General features: G+C 37.3%; 1 protein-coding gene across 1 annotated transcript in view; it reads right to left on the reverse strand.

Annotated features, from left to right (window-relative positions):
- ANKFN1 (ankyrin repeat and fibronectin type III domain containing 1) overlaps positions 1-14,889 on the reverse strand; it is a 268,161-nt gene that overhangs the window by 109,094 nt on the left and 144,178 nt on the right. The window contains exons 5-6 of the mRNA XM_028164966.2: positions 13,863-14,057; positions 11,990-12,103 (exon numbers count right to left, since the gene is read on the reverse strand). Coding sequence (XP_028020767.2) covers positions 11,990-12,103; positions 13,863-14,057 — 309 coding nt within the window. The remainder of the gene's footprint in view (positions 1-11,989; positions 12,104-13,862; positions 14,058-14,889) is intronic.

The following is a 14,889-nucleotide window of genomic DNA, read 5'->3' on the forward strand; positions in this document are numbered from 1 at the left end:
CACATTTAAGGAAATTATCGATATGTATGTTCCTGTTACCATTTTCTTAATTGTTTTGGGTTTGTTTTTGTAGGTCCTTTTCTTCTCTTGTGTTTCCCACTTAGAGAAGTTCCTTTAGCATTTGTTGTATGGTTTTGGTGGTGCTGAATTCTCTTAGCTTTTGCATGTCTGTAAAGCTTTTGATTTCTCCATCGAATCTGAATGAGATCTTTGCCGGGTAGAGCAATATTGGTTGTAGGTTCTTCCCTTTCATCACTTTAAATATATCATGCCACTCCCTTCTGGCTTGTAGAGTTTCTGCTGAGAAGTCAGCTGTTAACCTTATGGGAGTTCCCTTGTATGTTATTTATCATTTTTCCCTGTTGCTTTTAATAATTTGTCTTTAATTTTTGTCAGTTTGATTACTAAATATCTTGGTGTGTTTCCCCTTGGGTTTATCCTTCCTGGGACTCTTCTGCACTTCCTGGACTTGAGTGGCTATTTCCTTTCCCACGTGAGGGAAATTTTTGACAAAAATCTTTTCAAATATTTTCTCAGGTCCTTTCTCTCTCTCTTCTCCGTCTGGGGCCCCTATAATGCGAATGTTGGTGCATTTAATGTTGTCCCAGAGGTCTCTTAGGCTGTCTTCATTTCTTTTCATTCTTTTTTCTTTATTCTGTTCTGTGGCAGTAAATTCCACCATTCTGTCTTCCAGGTCACTTATCCATTCTTCTGCCTCAAGTATTCTGCTATTGATTCCTTCTAAGGTATTTTTCATTTCAATTTTTGTATTGTTCATCTCTGTTTGTTTGTTCTTTAATTCTTCTAGGTGTTTGTTAAACATTTCTTGCATTCTCTCAATCTTTGCCTCTATCCTTTTTCCGAGATCCTGGATCATCTTCACTGTCATTATTCTGAATTCTTTTTCTGGAAGGTTGCCTATCTCCATGTCATTTAGCTTTTTTTCTGGGGTTTTATCTTGGTCCTTCATTTGGAACATAGTCCTCTGCCTTTTCATCTTGTCTATCTTTCTGTGAATGTGGTTTTCATTCCACAGGCTGCAGGGTTGTAGTACTTGTTGCTTCTGCTCTCTGCCCTCTGGTGGATGAGGCTTTTCTGAGAGGCTTGTGCAAGTTTCCTGACGGGAGGAACTGGTGGTGGGTAGAGCTGGGTTTTGCTCTGGTGGGCAGAGCTGAGTAAAACTTTAATCTGCTTGTCTGCTGATGGGTGGGGCTGAGTTCTTTCCCTGTTGGTTGTTTGGCCTGAGGCAACCCAGCAGTGGAGCCTACAGGCTCTTTGGTGGGGCTAATGGTGGACTCTGGGAGGGCTCATGCCAAGGAGTCCTTCCCAGAACTTCTGCTGCCAGTGTCCTTGTACCTGTAGTGAGCCACAGCCACCCCCACCTCTTCAGGAGACCCTCCCACACTAGCAGGTAGGTCTGGTTCCGTCTCCTACAGGGTCACTGCTCCTTCCCCCGGTACCTGGTACGTGCATTACTTTGTGTATGCCCTCCAAGAGTGGAGTCTCTGTTTCCCCCAGACCTGTCAAAGTCCTGCAGTCAAATCCTGCTAGGCTTCAAAGTCTGATTCTCTGGGAATTCCTCCTCCTGTTTCCAGACGCCCAGGTTGGGAAGCCTGATGTGGGGCTCAGAACCTTCACTCCCGTGGGTGGACTTCTGTTGTATAATTGTTTTCCAGTTTGTGAGTAGCCCACCAGCAGTTATGGGATTTGATTTTACAGTGATTGTGCCCCTCCTTCCATCTCATTGTGGCTTCTCCTTTGTCTTTGTACATGAGGTATCTTTTTTGGTGAATTCCAGTGTCTTCCTGTTGATGATTGTTCAGCAGTGGGTTGTGATTCTGGTGCTCTCACAGGAGGGAGTGAACGGACGTCCTTCTGCTCCGCCATCTTGAACCAATCTCCTCTGGCCTCTTCTTCTATGCTGTTAATCTTTATGAGCCTACTGGAGGCTGGAGGAGAGAGTTCATTCCTTGGTTTCTCCAGCTTCTAGAGGCTGCTTGCATTCCTCTGCTTCTGTGTCCCTTCTTGGTGTCCCTTCATTTTGTTTTGGGTTTCCTTTGCCATGCAAAAGCTTATAAGTTTGATTAGGTTCCATTTGTTTATTTTTGCTTTTATTTCTATTGTCTTGGGAGACTGACCTAAGAAAACATTGGTATGATTTATGTCAGAGAATGTTCTGTCTGTGTTCTCTTCTCAGAGTTTTATGGTGTCATGTCTTATATTTAAGTCTGTAAGCCATTTTGAGTTTTTTTAGGTGTATGGTGTGTGGGTGTATTCTAACTTCATTGATTTACATGTGGCTGTCCAGCTTTCCCAACACCACTTGCTGAAGAGACTGTGTTTTCTCCATTGTATATTTTTGCCTCCTTTGTCAAAGATTAATTAACCGTAAGTGTGTGGGTTTATTTCTGGGCTCTCTATTCAGTTCCACTGATCCATATGTCTGCTTTTGTGCCAGTACTATCCTGTTTTGAATACCATAGCTTTGTAGTATTATCTGAAGTCTGGGAGGGTTATGCCTCCAGCTTGTTCTTTTTCCTCAGAATTGCTTTGGCAATTCTGGATCTATTATGGTTCCATATAAATTTTAGGATTATTTGTTCTAGTTCTGTGCAAAATGTCATGGGTAATTTGATAGGGATTGCATTAAATCTGTAGATTGCTTTATCAATGTTTTATATTTCTCAACATATAAGTCTTTCACCTTGGTAAGGTTTAGTTCTAAGTATTTTTTAATGTGATTTTATGTGATTTTTATGTGATTTTACTTTCTCTTTCTGTTATTTCATTGTTAATGTAAAGAAATGCAACAGAGTTCTGTATGTTAATCTTGTATCCTGCTACCTTGCTGAATTCATTTATCAGTTCTAGTAGTTTTTGTGTGGAATCTTTAGGGTTTTCTATATATAATATCATATCATCTTCATATAATGACAGTTTTACCTCTTCTCTTCCAATTTGGAAACCGTTATTTCTTTTCCTTGTCTGATTGCTGTGGCTAGAACTTCCAATATTATGTTGAATAAAAGTGGTGAGACTGGGCATCCTTGTCTTGTTCCAGATTTTCGTGGGAAAGCTTTCAGCTTTTCACCATTGAGCATTATGTTGGCTGTGGGTTTGTCATGAATAACTTTCATTATGTTGAGATGTGTTCCCTCTTTACACACTTTGATAAGAGTTATTATCATGAATGGATGTTGAATTTTATCAAATGCTTTTTCTGTATCTATTGAGATGATCATGTGGTTTTTGTCTTTTCTCTTGTTGGTGTGGTTTATCACATTGATTGATTTGCATATTTGGAACCATCCTTGTAACCCTGGGATGAATCCAGCTTGACTGTGGTGTATGATCTTTAATTGTGCTGTTGGATTCAGTTTGCTAATATTTTGTTGAGAATTTCTGCATCTATATTCATCAAAGATATTGACTGTAATATTCTTTTTTGGTATTTTCTTTTTCTGTTTTTGGTATCAGGGTGATAGTGGCTTCATAGAATGACTTTGGGGGTGTTGCCCCCTTTTCAATCTTTTGGAAGACTTTGAGAAGGATCAGTATAAGTTCTTCTTTGTATGTTTGGTAGAATTCCCCAGTGAAGCCATCTGGTCCTAGACTTGTTTGCAGTGAGTTGTTGTTTTTTTTTAAACAGACTCTATTTCACTTCTAGTGATTGGTCTGTTCAAATTATCTGTTTCATCTTGATTCAGTTTTGGTGGACTGTATGCTTCTAGAAACTTGTCCATTTCTTCTAGATTGTCCAATTAGTAGGCATATAATTGTTCATAGTATTCTCTTATGGTTTTTTGTATTTCTGCAGTATCAGTTGTTATTTCTCTTCTTTCATTTCTTTTTTTGTTTATTTGGGTTCTCTCTCTTTTCTTGATGAGCCTGGCCAGAGGTTTGTTGATTATGTTTACCCTTTCAAAGAATGAGCTCTTAATTTTACTGATTTTTTTCTATTTTTTTTAATCTCTATTTTATTTATTTCCTCTCTGATCTTTATTATTTCCTTCCTTCCACTGACTTTAAGTTTTGCTTTTTCTAATTCTTTTAGGTGGTAGGTTGGGTTGTTCGTTTGATATTTTTCTTGTTTTGTTGAGGAAGGTCTGAATCGCTATGAACTTTCCTCTAAGAACTGCTTTTGCTTCATCCCATAGATTTTGTATGGTTGTGTTTTCATTATCATTTTTCTCAAGGTATTTTTAATTTTGCCTTTGATTTCATCACTGACCTATTGGTTTTTTAGTAGCATGTTGTTTAGTCTCCATGTAATCTTTGTTTCTCATTTCTCTTTTTGTGGTTGATTTATAGTTTCATGCTGTTATGATCAGAAAAGATGCTTGAAATCATTTCTACCATCTTAAATTTGTTGAGGGGGTGTTTTGTGTCCTAGTACATGGTCAATCCTAGAGAATGTTCCATGTGCACTTGAAAAGAATGTATATTCTGGTTTTTTGGGGTGTAATGTTCTGAAAATATCATAAGTCTAACTGTTCTGTTACATCACTTAGGATATCTGTTGCCTTATTGATTTTCTGTCTGGAAGATCTGTCCATTGATATGAGTGGGGTGTTTAAGTCTCCTATTTTATTGTATTTGGCAAAGGGATCATCACGTGCAAAGAACATGCAGCGAGGGAAATGGTTTAAGATCAGAAAGAAGGCCAATGCCACTGGAATGTAGGAGGTGAAGGGAAAAATGAAAAAGACAAGATTTCTGCCTTCAAGGAACTCCTCATACCTTAGAGAAAAACATTCCAAAAACTCCTTATTACTCTATGGATCTATGCTTTTCCAAATATAACAGGAAGAAGACATCAGTGTCAGGAATAACCCTTCACTAGCTAATATAAAAACCCAATTTCATGTTTGTCCTTACCTAGCTTACATAATTTTTTGAAATAGCAGATATGCTTTCATAAGTTGTTGGCTTAGGCTAATGCTAGTATTAGGTCATGTTTACTGAGCATACAGCGTGGCTAAGAAAGAGAACTGACTTGGAGATTGAATCAAGATGCCAAACTGACACATGCCTGCCTACCGTTTTTCTCTCCAAATCTCTTAAAAGATAAACAAGGTATGTAAAAATATATCAGTTATTTAGAAAACAAAAAAGTGAGCCATACATACCCATTTCTCTCCTCCTCATTTCCTCCTTAATTTCTAGCAACCACTAATCTGTTCTTTACTTTTATAATTTTGTTATTTCAAGAGTGTTATATAAATGGAATAATACACTGTGTAGCTTTTGAGGATTGGCTTTTTTACTCAGCATAATTCTCTGGAGATTCATCCAGGATGTTGAGTATATCAATAACTTTGTTCCTCTTTATTGCTGAGTAGTATTCAATGGCATGAAGGTACCACAGTTTGTTTAACCATTCACCTGTTGAAGGACATCGGAATTGTTACCAGTTTGGGGCTATTACAAATAAAGCTGCTGTAAACATTTGTGTACAGGTTTTTATATGAACACAAAATTTACATTTTTCTAGAATAAATGCCCAGTAGTGCAATTGGTAAGATGTATGGTATTTTCATGTTTAGTTTTTTAAGAAATTGCCAAACTGTTTTTCAGAGTGCCTATATAATTTTACATTCCCACCAGCAATGTATGGGTGATCCGATATTTCTGCATTCTGGCCATTTGGTGCTGTCACTATTCTAAATTTTTTGCTACTGTGATATGTATGTAGTAATATTTCTTCGTGGTTTTAATGAGCCTTTCCCTAATGGAAACCTAATGAGTTATTATTATACAGTGGAACATGAGCAGAGTGTATTCTGAGAGGGAAAGTAAAAACTACTCTTGGGAAAATAGGTACCACCCTGAAAGGATCATTTGAAATGAATTTTGAATAAGATAATGGTAAGTAGGGTAAGAAAGAAAAAAATATAATTAGAGATTTGAGGAAAATACATAGGAAAGGAAATATAATCAAAGTATACTACTTGAGTTTGCAATGTCAAAAACTTAAACTCATAATAGTATAAGCATTGTTGCCTTAACTAAAAATAGAAATATAATTATATTGAGAGAATAAGAAAGTGTAGATGAGTGTGGTATTGTGAGAGAGTTAAATTCTTTTCTGTTATAATTCTAATTGCATACATAAGACCTGTAATTGCTAAATCAAAAAATAGCCATAGAAGCTTATTGATTAAAGTAGACAAGTAACTATGAGAAGTAGAGGAGTTAAAAAGAGGCTGGCTCTGAGGGGAAGAAGGATGGTAATAATGGAGCAAATAAGGGTTGTTTTTTCATTATAAATAAGCCTTTCAGTACAAATTTGCTTTTTAATACTATTCTTATAAGGATATATCACTTTGGACAAAAAAAAAAATTAAAAGTGTATAGAAAGAGACTCTCAGAGTAAATAAATTTCACTCTATACTTTTTACAAGAGACAAATGTATTTCAAATGTCATGGAAAGGATGAAAATAAAAAGAAAAGACAGGAGGCAAATGGAACCATAGAAAGCAATGTTAATTACAAACAGAAACTGAGGCAAGCAGCATTAAGCAAGACAAATAAAGCAGCTTCTCAGAGATCAAAGATTAAAGGGACAAGTACTTTAGAAAAAAACAGGGATTTAAAGAACACACACACACATTCCCGCTTTATACCCAATGGGGTTTACACATTCTTTTCAAACACCAAGTATGGTACATATCCATGATTCATTGGTTAGCCACAGGTAAGAATTAAAAAAAATCTCAACAGGGTACAGTCCACATTTTAAAATTTTCTTATTGTAATATAATACAATTAGAAATTAACAATAAAACTATGGCAAAAAATATGGCCAGTTAGAAGTTTAAGATAACTCATCTAAAAACTTTTGTTGAAGTGGAAATGAAACAAATTATAAATTGTTTATTAATAAGTGATCATTATATCAATGCATTTTAAATTTTTTGGGTATGGACAAAACAGTAATCAAGGGAAAAATTATAGCCTTAAAATCCATGAATTAGAAACAAAAATAAATAAAGAAGTAAATTAGGTTTTCAAAAAAAAAAAAAAAAAACTAGGAAAGAAGTAATAAAGTAAACCCACGGAAAGCAATAGGAATTGGCAAAGCTAAAGCCAAAAATTAATAAAATAGAAAATAAGCAAGAAGCACATTTTATGAATCAAAAAAGTTAATTCTTCAAACAAACCAATAAAATAGACAAATGATCAACAATTCTAAAAACAGGGCACAAATACATGACTTTTGAGGTTCTAAAGGGTCTCTAACCACAGGGGAGATTTAAAAATTGTGTTCAACACTATATCAATAATCATAATCCAATTGAAACTTCTGTAATTTGGCAAAAGATATCTACCAGAAGATTACAGTAGACATCATACTTAATAGTAAAATATTAGATGCATGTTGACAAAAACAGGTCAGAGAGAAGAACACCTACTATCCCAGTTACTATACACAATATAATGGGAACTAGAATTCACATTGATTCTGGTTAATGAAGTGAGATCTGAAAAAGAAGGCAAAGTATTAGAAAGGAAGGGACAAAATGATCCTTTCTTGAGGATGAAATGACAAAAAATATTCATGAGGTGCAGGACAATCTACTGGGGAAAAAAAGGCTGTTACTAAGAGAGTTCAGTAAAGCAGTCAACTAAAGATTGTTTTAAAATTACAATACCTCTTCTACTGTCCCACAATAGCCCGTTAGAGAATATCTTGAAAAGAGAGTTCATTTATAATAGCCACAAAAACTGTGAAATATATCCAGCATGAAACTTTACAGGAAAGAAGACCAATAAATAAATAAAATCATTAAACTTTCCTGAATATGTAAAATTCAACTTTATTAGGAAGATATGTCATGGATGGGAAGTCTTTCCAAATTAATTTAGGAATATGATGGTATCTCAATAAGATTTTAAAAATTAAACTTGACAAGCCAATTCTAAAATTCATTTTGAAGGGAACATATTACCACAGGGAGGGACTTGCTATACCAGATGTTAAAATATACTATGAAGTTATTATATGGCATTAGCATAAGTATAGGCAGATCAGTGAGACAGAGTATGTGAATACATAAACATTTCCACTTCCAGTTTACAATCCCAGAAAAAAAATATTCTCACAGGTAAGAGACACATACTAGGATTGCAACATTATATAACAGGAAAAAAAGTGAAACCACCTATGTTCATCAGTGGGAGAATGATTAAATACATTATGGCATCTCTGTCTATGGAATAGCAATACTATACAGCTATTTAAAAGAATGAAGATCCAAACACACTGACATATGTATACTGTTGAACTGAAAAAAAAATCTAGCTGTGTAACTAGACAAATAGTATGATATTTATATTAGAGCACACAAACAAAACTATACGTCCATGTGTATATACATATATGTGTACGTGCATCAAGAAAGGGTTTGTAAGGGTATACATTAAACTCATAACAGAGATTAACTTGGTGATAGGGATGTGACCTTGGGGGAAGGGTAAATCTCGACTTTGTTTTTGAAACTTTTATTTTTCATTGGAGTATAGTTAATTTACAGTGTTGCATTGGTTTCACGTGTACAGCAAACTGATTCAGTTATACATATACATATATCTATTCTTTTTCAGATTCTTTTCCCATTTAGGTTATTACAGAATATTGAGTAGAGTTCCCTCTGCTATGCAGTAGGTCCTTGTTTGATTATCTGTTTTATAAATAGTAGTGTGTATATGTTAATCCCAAACTCCTAATTTATCCCTCCCCACCACTTTTCCCTACAAAGGCTTTAATAATTTGCTATTAAAGCCTTTGTAGGGAGGAATTAGGGTGGCAGTTTCTAATCTGTGAGGGAATAAGATGAGAAGAGAGGTGGGGAAGGGCATCATCCAAACCAGGGTACTGCCCACATGCACTGGAACAACTACAGAGGCATCACGTCATTGGCAGACTCCAAAGTGTGACCACTTCAAGGCTTGCTTTTGAAAAAAAGCTAGAAAATAATTCATCCTGCAGATGGAAAATAGATGCTGCACTGCACCTGTTAAAGGATACCTTCCTATCCACCCCTAACCCTGCAAAGAGCAGTAAAATCACTTTTGAAAATGTTTTCTGCTTTGGGACTACTGGGCAATGACATATCCTCTGCAAATGAGAGCTCCAGGTAGGTCACCCAAGGCAGCGAGGAGAAAATGTGGAATGAAGTTCTGGCAATTGTCCAAAGCATCAACGTATCTGAAATAACTCTAGTTTCGCTCTGTAAGCCATGAAACCTGGTGAGATGGGACCAAAAGATGCAAACACTCTTTGAGTCCAAGGAGGAAACACCTAGAAACAGACTGTAGCTCTCTTAGCTTCGTTTTTCTGTTTTCAGGGAAGATGCAGGCAGAAAAGTCCAGGGGGTCTCACTCAAAACTGTTTTCTGGGTTTTAAGCTGAAATTTACACCTTTAATCTCCAAATTGTGATGGCAGTTGGCCTGGTGCATTGCCCTCCGGGCCCGAAGAAGGTGTATAAAGAGATGCTCTTTAAAATATTTCTGGATATCAACAAACTTTTTTTTGAAAAAAGAAAACCCAAACCAAACCAAAACAAAACCCGACATGTTGATGAGTTGAGTGTAAATAAGAAGAAACAGAAGGATTCAGATTTTCTTTCAAAAACTGGCTTAAGCATGAAGGGGGGAAAACATCCAGGTGTCAAAATAGGCTTGAGGTTTTGCTAAACCCAGAAGTTCTGGAGAACAGTATGAGATGCTTTTGCCAAACCCTAAATACTGCAGGGTTAAACCTTCCCTCTAACCAATTAGATAATTGCATTTCATTCTGTGGATTTAATTGTTTCTTCTCTTTTAACGCAAACAAAATAGCCTTGTCTCAGGGTAATTTTGCTAATATTTTCATAATTAAATAATTACTTCAACCCTGAATTAAAAACTGTCCTGCTGTCTCTAGGTACAGTAGTCTGGCAGCTGTTTTAAATAACCCTTGAGAGCAGTCAGGTTAAGGACTCAATTTATGACCTTATAAATTAACAGAGGGAAACCTACTCCATAATGCAACAGACAATTCTATTTATAATGCTTAATTAAGCCCCTACAGTCACTAACAAATCCCATTTGTGACCTTTCATTTCAACCTCCCCCAAATGCAAGTCTCCTGAGATGATAGGTGTTAATATGTGAATGTTGATAGAATTTGCTGGTATTATGGTCACATATTATATACCTGATGGTCTGGATAAATTAGCTTCTGATAGCTCACTAATCAAATGTAAGAAAATGTCAAGTTGGGCAGCACTGATGAAACCCTTTATCAAAGCCCTGGAGAGAGGTAGAAAGAAAGGAAAATGCCCATGTCTAACATTGCCTGCAAACACTTGCTCTGAATTTCAGAAAGTCTTGGCAACCAAGAAAAAGTATCAGAATTGTATTGAAAGATGGCTGTGGGCAGCCATTCTTGGTGGCTTCATTTATTTGCTGTTGCTAGTAGCCTCAGGCTGCCTTCTCTTAGCTTGATACAGAAAACCCAAAGTGATAACCAATTCAATGCTGTTTTACCTAAGATATTACAAACACAGTGGAGTTATCTGGAAAATTCCAAGTAACTCAGAAAGCTACAGGGTGTGGGTAGACTAATGTTTGTAGACATGGGAGTGTCTCCTGGAAACAGGCTCTAGAAGGAGAAAGGAAGCACATATACTACTTGGACATTTTTGTGGCCCAAGGGAGTAGTAGTGACCTGAACACAGAAATTCTTGGACTATGGCCTGGCATCTTGGAATATGTGCGGAGAGTCTTATCAGATTTTAGGACCGTTCAGGGTATTTCCATATGTAGAATCAGCATAATGTGATACTTGTGGCTCTGCTGCGAGTCTTTAGGCAAGTCCTTAATTTCATTGCTTCAGTTTTCTCATCTGCAAAGTGGGAACCATATAGTACCTACCTTATAGGGTTGTTGTGAAGAATAAATAGAGTTAATACATATATAGGCTTTAAACAGTGCCTGGTGCGTAGTAGGCACTATGTAAGCCTTGGCTGTTATCATCATAGCATCTCCATAAAATCTTTCTCCTGTGGGCTCTCTCCTTTCCCAGTGCTGCTATAGAAGTCAGGTCAGGCTGTTGTGACCTCTCTCCTGAATAGCTTCCTAATTCATTTCCTTATTCTAAACCCATATCTCTTCCAATACATCATACACAGTGTTTGCACTTAAATCTGTGAAAAGTCTACTTCTGCTCTTGTCCCTATCTTATTCAGTGGTCCGCAGAGTTCATCACATAAAGTCTAAATTCCTTAATCTTGATTTCAAGCCTCATTCTACCCCTTCCTCCTAACCCTAGTTTCACTTTCTAATTACATTTCACTGCTTCTTCTCACGAACCCTTCCCTGGAGCCACTGCAAGCTCCCTTACTCTCTTCTACTTGTTCTGGCATGTTCTTGCTTTTATACCTGTGCTCACTGTTCCCTCCACTTGGCATTCACTTTCCTCCCAATATCTTCTGCTTCAAATCCCAGCTGTCCTTGAAAACCAGGCCCGATTGCCACTGCTACCCTGGAGCCTTCCTGATTCTGTCATTTAACCATCCCTCTTTCTTTTCTGACCTCCAATGTTGTTGTTTTAGTTCTTAACCCTAGTTACCTGCTATTACAGCTATTAATTTATATGCCCCCTATTTAGTACATTCCATATCTTAGCCTCTAAGCCCTGTAAATCAAGGCTGATTCTTTAGTGTGTCCTACTCAGTCCTGTCCTGAACCGTATGCTATGCACAGAGCAGGCCCTCTGCAAACAAGAATGAAATATTAATACCAATATTAATTGAGTCTGTGACTTAGTCACTTCATTGCTCTGTTTGACTGCCTATGGAAATATTTCAACTCCAAAAAGTAAATAGGATGAAAAAATACCATCAGCAGGAAAAACAAACATACAAAATGCACAATTGATCCCCAAACAATGGATTGTTTTTTAAGAAGGAGCAGTAACAAAAATATTTGGAATCCAGTACCTTTATATCTGGTTACTACAGCTGCGTTGACACTAAGAGGCTCATGAAAGCTGACAGTGAGTGATGTGCTGCTGGTTACCATGAGACAAGCATTGGTTGGCACCTCAGGGGCTCCTGGGACAGAAGGAGAAGCACAAGGATCTTAATATAGCAAATCCTTTTCAAACAATGTTCCTGCCTCTTCAAAGGGTACCCCGAAACACACACTATGGAAACATTTGTTTGTAGAGCCTAATAGATTTTGCTTTTGAACATTTTCATTGGAAGTCTCAATGGCCTTTATTCATTGCCATTGTGGTCTTATTTGAGCATTAGAACATCTTCTGAAGGGGTAAATAATACCAGTTAAGCCTTCTCAAATTATCTTAGAAACACAATAGGAGATTGGGCTGGACCAGTGGAGAGGAGGCCAGAAAGTGTTAGCAGGAACTGACATTGTAGATAGAGACTGTTACATTTCATAAAGTACTTTCATGTAAATCATTTTGTTGGAGGCTTTTTGCAAGCCTGTTGGGTAGAAAGAGTAACAGCATCCCCACTTTTAGGATGAGGAAACTGCAGCCCAAAGAGGCCAAATTACTGGTTCAAGGACACAGTGAAGACATAGCTAGGATGGAAGCCCATGGCTTCAGATGCCCAATTCTGGGCTCTTGCCAGTATGGAATGCTAACTTGCCTTGCTCTCAGGCTGCTTCCAATTACATCAGGTACTATTTTTCTAAGAAAGACTTCATGGGCAAATGTCATGTCCACTAACCTCAGGTTTTAAAGGACTTCTGATCACTCTAGGTACTTTTTAACACCCAGAAGATGTTTTTTAATTTAGAAAAATTTAAAAAAATGGCATCAAGCCTAAGAATGTGACGGATTCTAGTATTAATCTGTCCTGAATGAGGTACCATAGTAAATACATTTATTGAAACAATTGCTGAATATCTTTTTTTAAAAAACGTGTATCAGCATTGCAAAAGAGATTGTTAATATTAAAAGCAACCTTTCATTAATGTTACTTAAGCTATTTGCTTCAAGAGAAAGGATTAGGCCTAGATTTGGTATTTAGCATACAATACTACAGAAAACAAGAATTTCCCTGCCTTTGGTGTTTATTTATATCACAAAGCAGAGGCAGATAATTCCCAACCTAATGAACCTATCTTTCCCTTATGTTTAAATTTTCAAGCCTAAGTTTTAGTTTTTGTTGTTTAAATAAGATCACCTGTTGGAATAAGAGTTTACTGTTTCACAAGTGTTCGGATTTTATATGAATTTTTATATCAAGGGTGGCACTAAGCAGTACCTTCCAGTGCTAATGAGTATTATCCAGAAACAAGACTTTTATTAAACTAACTTTTGTTAGAACTGGTAAAGAGAATGGAAGTGCAGACAAAAGCGTAATTCATGGGTTGATTGTCCTTCTCTGTTGCCTGTATTAACTGAAGGTCAGTTTATGTAAGCTGTATATAGTAGAGAGTTGAAAACAACTTAAACTGGAGCTTGAAGCAGAAACTGGACAAATAGGCAAACAAATGGTTTTCCACCCCCGCATCCCAAAATATAGGCACTTAGGGCATCAGACCATCCAAGTCATTAGGCATTAGGGTGTAGCGGGTGGAAAGTGCTAGATGAGTGTGACATGGTGGAGGGAAGCCAGCAGCACTAAAGCCTCATGGCTGTTGTCAGAGAACCTATCAGGAGCCAGAAAATCAAGCAAGACAAAAGATCCTTTTACAGCCTCCCAGAGCCCTTGCTCCACATAGGCTGACAACGGCCATCCATGACCCTGTAGAGCTGCAAAAAATCAGTGAAAGAAGGCCCGGCTGTCTCAAACCAGGGTTCAGTCTAGTTAAATGTACAGGTCCTCTGCTTATACTCACTGGCATGTTCAAAGCCTGTTTTCATGCGTCTGTAGAGTCGGTACCTCCACTCCCAAGCTTTCAGTTGTTTCTCTTTCTCTGTGTTGTCCAGGCTGAATTTTTCATTCTCCACCTGAGTAGACAGTTCACTCACCCTCTCCTGGGCTTCCTGCACCAGTGTGTTGAGGTGCATTGCTCGGCTTTCCAGGCTGACAACTGAAGGGAAAAAAACGGGGTGACTCCCTTTTCTTTCTGGGGAAATGCTACTTCGTTGGCAGGATATCTGAGAGTCTACTATGGGTTTTTAAAAATGCCTGGGGAAAGTGGAATCTATGTTCATTATTAACTATCTTACTATGATAAGGTCTAATTGGTGACACAACCAGTTGATAGTACACCTATCAACTTAAGATATTCCCATTGCCCTCTGGCCCAAATAGCTGCCTAGCAGAGTTAATTAGAATTCCACTAGTATGAGGCCCACTTCTGTTTCACATTGCACACATTTGTTTCCGTGATTTTCAGAGGGAAAAACACTAAGGGGCAAAAGCTTTGTAGGACTAGGAAGGCCTTAAGAAAAGTCGTCCATGAGGCAAGTTGCATTCTGCTGAAGAATATGTTTGGTTTTTTTGTTTTGGGTGTTTTTTGTTTGTTTGTTTTTGTAGAACCTGATTCAAATCTTCTGTTCATATATTCTTCCCAGCTCATAGAGATTTTTGTATGTGTGTCTTAGTGGTAATTTTGTTCTTGTTAATCAATTTACTTATTGCTAACAAAGTGTTCTACTATTGCTGCCCCAGTAGAGCTAGTGAGTCCTGATGGTTGGGTGACTTGGGTGTGATCAGCCATTGATCTTTGATCAGTTTGATCTTTGATTGTGGTCTGATTGGAGGAATGGTTTCTGGAGATGCCCATGCCCAAGAGAGCAAGTTATACTAGCTTCTCTTGCAGAGAGAGGTTGTCAGGCTTGATATTTCTGTTTTATTCAGTGTGTGATAATCTTTATTTGATTCACATCATATTGTTTACCCAACCCTCCCTTGTGTGA

The sequence above is a fragment of the Balaenoptera acutorostrata genome, chromosome 20 (genome assembly GCF_949987535.1).
Source record: "Balaenoptera acutorostrata chromosome 20, mBalAcu1.1, whole genome shotgun sequence".
In the NCBI taxonomy this organism is placed as follows: Eukaryota; Metazoa; Chordata; class Mammalia; order Artiodactyla; family Balaenopteridae; genus Balaenoptera; species Balaenoptera acutorostrata.